Source organism: Mixophyes fleayi, chromosome 2, assembly GCF_038048845.1.
Source record: "Mixophyes fleayi isolate aMixFle1 chromosome 2, aMixFle1.hap1, whole genome shotgun sequence".
NCBI classification, from domain to species: Eukaryota; Metazoa; Chordata; class Amphibia; order Anura; family Limnodynastidae; genus Mixophyes; species Mixophyes fleayi.
Window position 1 is genome coordinate 29,018,936 of NC_134403.1, and position 11,406 is coordinate 29,030,341.

Consider the following 11,406-nt stretch of genomic DNA (forward strand, 5'->3'; position numbering starts at 1 on the left):
GCATGTGACAGGGGCAGTGACATGATGTGAGGAGGGGAACGGAGGCAGCAGGAAGCCACAGACTGAGAGTTATATAGTGGAAGGAGCAGGGCTCCCCAGCATCACAGAGTATATCAGGAGATGAGCGATGTGTTAGTGAGGACAGGGCTGCGTGCGACAGGGGCAGTGACATGATGTGAGGATGGGAACGGAGGCAAGTGGGAAGCCACAGACTGAGAGTTATATAGTAGAAGGAGCAGGGTCCACAGCAGCACAGAGTATATCAGGAGATGAGCGATGTGTTAGTGAGGTCAGGGCTGCATGTGACAGGGGCAGTGACATGATGTGAGGAGAGGAATGGAGGCAGCAGGAAGCCACAGACTGAGAGTTATATAGTGGAAGGAGCAGGGTCCCCCAGCAGCACAGAGTATATCAGGAGATGAGAGATGTGTTAGTGAGGACAGGACTGCATGTGACAGGGGCAGTGACATGATGTGAGGAGAGGAATGGAGGCAGCAGGAAGCCACAGACTGAGAGTTATATAGTGGAAGGAGCAGGGTCCCCCAGCAGCACAGAGTATATCAGGAGATGAGAGATGTGTTAGTGAGGACAGGACTGCATGTGACAGGGGCAGTGACATGATGTGAGGAGGGGAATGGAGGCAGCAGGAAGCCACAGACTGAGAGTTATATAGAGGAAGGAGCAGGGTCCTCCTACAGCTCAGTGTGGTGATGTGAGGCTCCTGTGGCACTGAGGCTGGATGAGTGTTTTAAGAAATGGGTCTCTATATAAAATACATCCAATGTTATTTCTTTCAACCAGTAGTGTAAATGCCTCAGACACAGGACGTAGCATGTTGGTGAAGTACGGTTCAGTGGAGACCGGGAGCACATATGGATAATGTTAGTAAGGGTTTGCACGGCACATAAGGACTGTTCTTGGAGGATCATAGTGTTTTAGATGTGTCGTATTGGTAGTTTGTCAAATCTGAACACTAACCCAGGAAGATCAATAGTAATAATACTGTTAGTGAGGTCAACTGGACTCTCCCAGTCCCACAGATGTCATGTATGTAATGCACTCAGTCAGTATGTACATTATAACGGAACGCCTGACAACATGACATTCCAGGAGTGCCAAGCTTCGTGTTACACACTATCAGACGGGCCTATTTTCCCATGTGGCTTCTCCGTATGTAACATCTTTAACACGCTAGAGTGAATTAATGAAGTATCTTGTCTAAAATATTTTACATGTTCACTTTTACTTTGAAAAATGATCCAAAAAACATCATAAAGGACCAGTTTTGTATCCTGCCATCTCTGACCCCAGTATTAAACTCTTTACGGATAGAACTCTGAAGATTTTACTGTCCCTGCCACAATAACGTGTTTGTGTGTCTGTGTATGTGTGTGTGTGTGTGTGTCTGCTCCAAAATGATCTTTTTGTTCTTCATAAACAACCAGCGATAGACAATGATCATTTGGAGAGTAGATAAATGCATGGATGACATTTATTGAGATTGCTCCTATTAATTTTCATTCTGCAAAGTAATAAACCACACAAATAACCAGATTGTCTGGCAGAAATATCTCACTGTTCTGCTGCTTCTTCTAGTAAATAAATCTGTGTTTGATAAGTCTATTTAATGTTTATCACGAGACTGAAATAAGCCTCCGAAGAAATATGTTTTACTATAATTTATTGTAGAACTGTGCGAGTCATTATATAGGAGTATGGAGATTGAAAACCATTCTGTGGTTTCATAAAACAATGATGGAAAAATAAACATTTTATTAGAAAGAACGGTGACATTTATGAAGCTATAAAGGAAAAAGTTTGTGACCTTTAGCAGCCAAAACGTCAGATTGCTGTCACTGTCTGTAAACTGTACTCAAGCGTCAGGATGTTATTGGTTGCTATGGATTGGTCCCATTATTTATATATAAGCATATTGTATTATACTTTTGCTGGTTAGTTATGGTAATGCTCCATTTTGCCCCAAAAAGAGTGGAATAAATATAGCACATGCAGATGTATCCGTTTCACAAAACGAGCCGTGCTGATGGTTTGAGACTGATGGTCAATAATAAAGAGATGGTCCAGTCTATCGGTGGTAATCGTTTTTACGATTACCACTATTCCAACATGGAGAAGGCCTACAAAGAAAATCCGAAATTATGAAAAACCGATTGGAAAAGAAACAGACTTGTCTACAACCCAACGCTGGAGATCTCCGATGGGAGCACCAAGCTGACCGCAAGTGATTCCAATTGGAATCGGTTTTTCATCCTTTCGGATTTTCTTTGTAGGTCTTCTCCATGACGGAGTAGTGGACATCAGTAAAGCGTACCCAACCCCAGTCGATCACCACCCCTATTATATTTGGTGGTGATGGGTTCATGAAAGCCCTCCACCAACAAACAGAATGTTAAGAGCTTTGTGCTGGTCTTACGGAATGTGGCATTGGAACACTCCTAATCCACTCATGTCGGTCTAGTTCCTCCCATCAGAAGGAGAAAAGGTTTGTTCCTTCCCCAACTGGCACCATCTTAATGCACAAAGGCCTGTCCATGCCTGTGAAGGTACCTGCAAGAATTAACATCAAGGGGCATAATCAAATAAGACAGCAGAGCGCGGTTACACGCGGCTGCATACTCCTGTTACCGCACCATCGGGTTACCCCATAGGGTTGCAATGGGAAATCCGTGATGTTGCTGTACCACATTGGCACTTTTTATGTGCGTAACCGCGATCCCTAAATGTCATGCAAGAAGAGGACGTCTCTTTTCTGCCGTATCTCCGCCGTGCTCCATGGTCGTAAATGACGTGCATAGTGTTTAGGTTCAATTAGCCCAACTCTCTGTGTTGGGGCCTAGGAGACGGTGATTTGTCTTGTATCACACAGAAAAAACACTGGTCTAGATAATCACAATATTCACGTCTTCTCATTCAGCTAAATAATTACAGACATTAATACCACCAGTGTGACTGTATTGTGTGCCTACAATAGTAATACAATAATTACTCTTTAAATCTGAATCAAATGTGAGGATTGTTGCTTGTAATCAATAAATAGCTCTCTCTATCCTAATTACTGCTAATCTATAGGTTCTTAGGGGTCATGTCGTAACAACCAGAACATTTACATATACAAATTGTTGCTGCTCTATACTCATGCATGTGCATAAATACTGCTATTAGTTAACTGGAAATCTCCACTCTAAGCTGTACATTATATGAGATACTTGACCTTATGTAATTAGAGGGGCCTCTTGATCTATGATGTGGGGAGACAAACCCATGTGACCCATTCTTAACTCTGGGTGCCCCGGTTTCCTTTCGCTCCAAAAAAACCCAAAACATACTGGTAGGTTAATTGGCTGCTATCAAATTGCCCTTAGTCTCTCTCAGTCTGTGTGTGTGTGTTAGGGAATTTAGACTGTAAGCTCCAATGGGGCAGGGGCTGATGTGAGTGAGTTCTCTCTGCAGCGCTGCGGAATTAGTGGCGCTATATAAATAAATAGATGATGATTATGTGCTGGGATTTGTAGTTCCAACAAAGCTGAAGTGCCACATAAGGTTTCTACATCCTACAGTAAATTTCCTTGGCCAAAAAATGATGGGGTACAATGTCATAGATCCTTGAGGTCACTTGTAATATCCTTTATTGGTAATTATTGAGGGAAGGTCATTCATATAGAATTTGTAGATTAAAATGTCACTTCATGTAATAATCATAACACCACTCATTCTGTCTACGTTTAAGGGAACACATTAAAGAACTCAATCGGTAAACTATTTCTTCTTTTTGAAGAATGGAAGTAAGTCATGTGACCACCAAAGAGCTTGATGACTGACTGGCTCGGACTAAGATCAGGAGAAAATAGCATATAGCTTCTTTTTACCATCTACACTACACAAGTAAATATTTATAGGGCAGTCTATGAAAGTTTTTCGCTTACCAATTAAATAATGTTACCGTTCTGTGACCTCCCTACTATTGTGAACTAAAGTCTAATCTGTATTTGCTATTAAATATTTTAATCTTCCCTTAATTTAACAGCCTACAACTTTTTTAAGTATCCCCTAATCCATCTCATGGTTGACTTTAAGAAGTGACATCACCCCCCAAACATGTAGATGTGTGGATTGCTGATCATATATTGTACAATAAACAATGTTTAAATATTTAGGTAAACAATTCCCCTTCCTTAATGTAAGACAGTGTGTTATCACCTGATACAATCTGTGTGCAAACATCTGCATGAAGCCCGGACGTTACTGTGTGCCGGCACTGCAGAGAGCTCCTACTGATTAATGTGTTCTGTACATGGGGAGATATGTATGCTAATACGTCCGATTAATGTCTCTCGCACATGGAATGAGATGAGCCAAGCTGTCTTTTGTAGGATAATGAAAAATCAAAATGCATCCAGCTCTGAAGCATGTCCAGGCAGGCGCTGTATTACACTTAAACGTTATTCATCCAGAGTATTAACATCTGAATAATACAAAACTCTGCATGATCCTGTTGTGATTTGGATTTTAACATGTTTGATGGGACTTTTGGTTTATTTCGGGCTTGTTTTGGCTGTATAGTATAAAGTGTATCTACTAAAATACTGAAATGTTTATTTTTATAAAAGAAGGTAATAAGAATGTGCAAGATGAAATGTTGTTTATAATAAAAGCTATATTGTTGTTTTAAACTACTAGCTGGACTGCACTACCCAGTTTGTTTGGGAAAATCCGTTATAATATACCACGCTGCTGGGTGTGGCCATAATCCAGATGACTCTTAGGGGGTGGGAGACGACGACATATAAAATGGTCGTTTAAACCATAAACCAGTAAGATGATTGGAGGAAACAGTTGTTCATTTATAGTGGGTAACCCATACTTGCCAACTATCCCGGAATGTCCGGGAGACTCCTGCATTTCGGGTGAGTCTCACGGACTCCCGGGAGAGTATGGCAATTTCCTGCATCGGGCAGAATTTGGTCCAAATGGCCGCAATTCACCAGGAATCGCGGCGTTTGGCCCCGCCCCTGCTGTACAATGACGCGGTTCGCGTCATTACGTCACGGGGCCAAAATGACGAGATTTTCGGAGCCCCGTCTCCTACACGCCCACCTTCTCTCTGCAGCTCCCGGATCATACTTGCCAAGTATGGGGTAACCTCACCATGTCTCCTACAGAGGAGGCAGCCATTTTGTGGGCTGTCCCAATATTCATTAGAATGTGAGCCTGCCCAAACTTACTGTCTTTTTTTTTTTTCCTCCAATTCGCATCATCACAGCCCGTCCCCTGCAGAACAATGCCGTGATACGAGTCAGTGCAGAGGGCAGGGCCAGGATGGAACAATTCATAGCAGCGTATGAGCCTACCAGTTCATTAAAGACTAGTGACCTCACTGAGGCACAAAGTAAATTGCAGAGACACGTTGTACAATGATAAGCTGCAGAGTCACTAGCTCCTAGTCCAGGCCTGACCAACCCGTGACTATCCATTTGTTATGGAAGTAAAAGTCCCAGCATGCCTTGCTGGTAGATGGCCTACTAGGTATCAGCTGGCTATGCTGGGACTTGTAGTTTCACAGCGACTCTAAAGCCACAGGTTGGCCAGGCCTGTTCTATGGGATTGGTCGGCGGTATTCACATGAATATTGGCTCCGCCTACAAAATGTCTGCCTTCGCTGTGTATTGGTAACGAATTTGCTTTAATAATGGTTATTACACTTTTTCAGCACAAAAGGCAAACATTTGCAACTAAGGTCTATCCCAACCTCCACTGACATGCATGGTAAAAGCCTGTACGTTGTGCTATTTCTGCTAATGCTGTAGGTTACTAAATTAGGGGTCTCTTGTGAGGTTTGTTTTTCTTTTTTTATATCCTGGTGCCCACAACAAATTATTACAACACCGCTACTTTCTTTGTCACGTGCATCTATAAATTCATTTAAAATTTGAGGGTTTTTTTTTAGATCACATCCTTCTGCACAAAGTCCATAGGCAGGGAGCTTAGAAAGTTTGCCCTGGGAAATATTATTTAATATAAACCCTTTTAGATTACAGCAGTAGTTCCCCCAACTGTGTGCTGCGGCAAACTCATAGGGGTGCCAGGGTCGGTGGACAGCCAGTCGGGGACTACTTGGTAATTATTTTGCCTTGAAAAAATTATGGAGACCCTAAGGGTGCCTCAAACTGAGAAAGTTTGGGAACCACTGGAGTACATTAACCAATACACCGTTAATTTGTAACAGACAACTTCTTTCATATATACAGACTTTTGTACATATTTTCATTACATGCACAGAAAACCTTGCAGTAATTTAGCACATATTTATTTGGGGAACAGGTTGGTTATGAGACGTGAGGTAAAACATTAATCATCATCCTTTTATATTCCTTGATTTCAGACCTTGTAATGAAGAAACACCCTGTAAGAGGCTGAACCAGCTCAATGACACCTGTAATAATTTAACATTCCTCAGTGAGTTTGATGGATGTGGCTGGGGCACCCCGTCTGAGAGCCTGTTAGTGGACCAGGAATGCTTGGACGCCATCGCTCTACAAAATGGCTGTACCATTCCAGAGATGGATTTAACAGATTTCTCTCTTGTTTTTGTTTGTGATCAGCAAAAAGATTACACCACAGCCGTAAGTAACGTTCTTGGTTTATTATTTAGTATTTTTATGAATGCAGTAAATATTGGAGAGAACAAGCCTCACAGACAAGTGATTAAATGGGTAGATTCTCCGGCTGCGCTCGTTTCCGGTACTACAGTACCTGAACATCACACAATTGTCTGTGCACTTCTATGTGCTGTGATGTTACATTGAGGCAGTGGCCATCTGCGCCAACCCCCCCCCACCCGCCCCCCACCCCCCTCATAGTGTCCATGGGTCATAAAATAAAATATCATCATCATCACCATTTATTTATATAGCGCCACTGATTCCGCAGCGCTGTACAGAGAAGTCATTTACATCATTCCCTGCCCCATTGGAGCTTACAGTCTAAATTCCCTAAGACAGACAGACAGACAGACAGACAGACAGACAGACAGACAGACAGACAGACAGAGACAGACAGAGACAGACAGACAGAGACAGACAGACAGAGACAGACAGACAGAGACAGACAGACAGACAGAGACAGACAGACAGACAGAGACAGACAGACAGACAGAGACAGACAGACAGACAGAGACAGACACACACAGACAGACACACACAGACACACACACACAGACACACACACACAGACACACACACACAGACACACACAGACACACACACACAGACACACACAGACACACACACACAGACACACACACACAGACACACACAGACACACACACACAGACACACACAGACACACACAGACACACACACACAGACACACACAGACACACACAGACAGACACACACACACACAGACACACACACACACACACAGAGAGAGAGACTAGGGTCAATTTTTGGTAGCAGCCAAGTAACCTACTAGTATGTTTTTGGAGTGTGGGAGGAAACCGGAGCACCCGGAGGAAACCCACGCAAACACGGGGAGAACATACAAACTCCACACAGATAAGGATTACTTGTTGTATTTGCTGCCCTGTCATATAACGTCACTGAGAATGTAGCATTAGGGGATGATCTAGAGAATTGATAGGCTGTGCATTTGTGAATTTTGGTTCAAACAAAATGTCTGCCTCCGCTGTGTGTATACAGCAACTTGTCACCTCTTTATGTAAATTAGTGTTTACAAAAACCAAAAAGAAACTTCTCAAACAGGACACCTTAAATAAATGTATGTATAATAGTAAGTTGCATTGACAGTAACTGTCATCCCGATGCAGTCCTGTTTCATGTCACATCCTAGTTGGGGTCAAAAACCTGTTTAGAAGCACAGTCTGGGTGTTTCGACCCTTGAGGGGTTTAGTCTATTTGGATGGGGTATAGCTTTGGTTAAAATAAGGGAGTGGATTAGAGGTGGGGTCATTATATGGGGCAACATGGTGGCTCAATGCCCGACCATGGCCTTATCTGTGTGGAGTTTGTATGTTCACCCTGTGTTTGCGTGGGTTTCCTCCGGGTGCTCTGGTTTCCTCCCACACTTCAAAAACATACTGGTAGGTTAATTAGCTGCTGACATTATGAATGTATGTATGTTAGGGCATTTAGACTGTATGCTCCAATGGGGCAGAGACTGTTGTGAATGACAAACTCTGAACAGCGCTGCGGAATCGGTGGCGCTCTATAAATTAAGGATATACATGAATTTCCAGATCTTGGTCTTGGCACCACCGTCTGGTGAAGAAAAAAGACTTGTCAGAGTGAGACGAACGCCCATTTCATAGAGTATCTTTGTGGTTTTTCGCACTGCGAATGCTCAGAAAGTAAACGTACGCAACTAAGATTATTCAGACCTGCGACTTTTTGACACTTGTGATTCCTCCTGTCTCTAGAGGTGTGATGGGGGGGGGGGGGGCTGTTCTAATGTAAGCATTGTACAGTATAGTGTGCCCAAGCATACTGGGCCATGTGCTCATAGGAGCTGTAAATACCTGATGATGATGATGATAACGCCAGATCTGCTTGTAATTAGGTTTGCAGCAGATTATTGAATCTTTAGCAGTCGCTCAACCATAGATTGACTTGTATTTAAAATAAATATTGGTGTTTTCTGGTATGCATGTTGGGAAGTTAGGTTATTGAAGTTTAGATGATGCTTCATAGCACTTATGTACGTAACATTTTAAAATGTTTTTGTACATGTTAGATGTAACTGTATGAGGGGTGTCTGTTGCTAAGTAGACTCATCTGCTCCTCATTCAGACCTGGACGCATCGTCCACTCTGAATACAGAGTACATACACTTGTGTGTAACTTTTTCAGTCGCAATTGCCGCTTATGTTCCATTCTGAATCAGGCCCTGTATATCTATATCTATTCTCACATAATCTCCCAGGTGTACAATCAACATTGCTTATACCAGTGTGATGTAAATGTTACTCTGTCCGCTGTATATAAAAACCCAGCAATACATTAGACGTTCTCTATAGACAAACTAAATATTTTCTTTTATATTATCATTTATTTATATAGCGCCACTAATTCCGCAGCGCTGTACAGAGAACTCACTCACATCAGTTCCTGCCCCATTGGGGCTTATAGTCTAAATTCCCTATCATACGTACACAAATGCACACCTGTGTCAATTTGATAGGTTAATTGGATGCTATCAGTGTGTTTTTGGAGTGTGAGAGGAAACCCACGCAAAAACTGGGAGAACATACAAACTCCACACAGATAAGGCCATGGTCGGGAATTGAACTCATGACCCCAGTGCTAACCACTGAGCCACTGTCCTGCCCCAGACTTGAGCCTTGAGTGAATTCCCAAGGTGGCATTCTAACTTATTTATTTTTTTATTACTTAAAATGAAAAGAGAACAAAAAATAAATTAGGTACACTTTAAAAACATTATCTTGCTCCATTGCAGCCTGACAAAGAAATGTCCTTCATATCGGCCGCAGAGAGGTTCCTGCAGGAGGAGGACCAGCGAGCCACAGATTTTGAAAAGATCTTGAACTCTCACCTTGAAGAACTGCAGAGAAACTCTGAGCGCACTCTGAACAAATACATATCTCACAGCCGATACGTAGTGTCCTCATAACTGAACACATACAAGAGATGTTCAGCTTGTGATCACTTCCTGGACTATACAGAACAGAATTTTATGGTTACTTAAATGGATATCGCCAACCTAAGCTACGGCTCGCCAGCTGTAGAATGAAAAGCGCCAGAGATTGCCAGTCTAGCAGGGAATGATGGACTGTAATTAGGCAGCAGCTGGAGATTAAAGAGCACTTGTCGCCTACATCCAGGGAGAGATCTTGTGGGCTAAACCAAACTTGATTAGAATGCAACCTATCGTTATCCAGTAATATCGCTGTGGTGCTTAATGAGCCAGTATTTCCTTGTAGAGTGGTTGGCTGCACTCTTATGAATAGTGATGCCATCCACAACATGGCTTCTTCTATTGGGTGACAGGTGGACTTTAAAGAACAGTTCACAAGTTGTGTGTTTATGTATATACACAATATATCTATCTATATCTTGCACAAACTATACTTATTTTAACATTTGACAGGTGTTTTATGACAATAATGTATTTTGTTTTTTTCTTATTCTCTAAATTTAATTTTCAGTGTCATACTATAACAGTGCCAGATATGTTTTAAATGTATTTTATTTATATATTCCATATACTTTAACAAACACAAAACACTAAACAAATTCCTTGCAAAGTCCAATGCAATATTTACCAGCTTTCTTATTATTTTGTATATATCAGTAATTCTTCGGGCTGGGGTAACGTGCTGCAATGTTATGCAGTTGCCATTTTATCCCGGGCCACAACCCCCTTGTGATGCCCGATAATTCAATAAGAACCGAATGTGGACATGTTTATAAACGCAGGAAGATGAGCGCTAATAACCTTTTGATTATGACGGTATTTATTTTTTGGGTAGCTGGTTTCATGAAACTTTTTTTGTTTAGATTACTTCTATGTGTTTCAGCCATGTTCGTATATCAGGCAGGATTGATTACTTTTTATTGTTTGAAAATACACAGGGGTGTTCTCTGGGTTTTGTTGTTAAGGCAACTAAAATAAAACCCCAAAACTTCTTTCATGGTATAAAAACATGTCTGAAATAAAAAACAACCAAAAATGCGTTTCCGTCAGGAGGGACTATGGAGCCAAATAAATTAGTTATCCGATGATAAACAATGTCTATGCAGCAACGGTCCTCCTACCCCCATTATGGAGAGCTTCCCAGCACTGTGGCTGCTTTCTCCAGGCATCCCAGAAGGTGGGGCACGTGCGTGAGTGGGGATTCCCAGGGAGCTGGTCCTGCTCCCTCACAGACAGACATTGATCTCCTAGTGCTGGGGTTATTTTCTCCCTGTCAGCCAGAAAGAATTCTACATACAGCGAAATATAGAGTATGAGGTAACACTTGCCAACTCTACTGTAATGTCCGGAAGACTCCCGGATTCGGGGTGGGTCTCCCGGAAGTGTATAGCACTCCCCCGAATTAAGTCCATAATGCTGTGATTCTACGTCACAGGGGGCAGGGCCAAAATGACGTTATTTTCAGGTCCCCGCCCCCTTCCCCCCCGGCAGCTCCCGGACAAGAAGTTGGCAAATATGATGTAATGTGCAGCTGAAACAGAGAGCTAAGTTTTATTTATATGTAATATCATAGAACACCTTCCTTAAAAAGGTATTGAGACCTATTACCTACATTTCTTCACATTTTCTACTTCATTAAAAAGTATTATATATAATTTTAGTTGTATGCAAAATAAAAATGTGGTAGTTAATGTTTCAGTTTCCCACTCAAACATT

At 42.1% G+C, this 11,406-nt stretch overlaps 1 protein-coding gene across 1 annotated transcript in view; it reads left to right on the forward strand.

Annotated features, from left to right (window-relative positions):
- The window catches only part of DEUP1 (deuterosome assembly protein 1), a 37,027-nt gene extending 26,668 nt beyond the window's left edge, over positions 1-10,359 (forward strand). Inside the window, exons 12-13 of the mRNA XM_075198727.1 lie at positions 6,401-6,641; positions 9,493-10,359. Of these exons, the coding sequence (XP_075054828.1) occupies positions 6,401-6,641; positions 9,493-9,666 (415 nt within the window). The 3' untranslated portion in view covers positions 9,667-10,359. The remainder of the gene's footprint in view (positions 1-6,400; positions 6,642-9,492) is intronic.
- Positions 10,360-11,406: the final 1,047 nt, after the last annotated feature.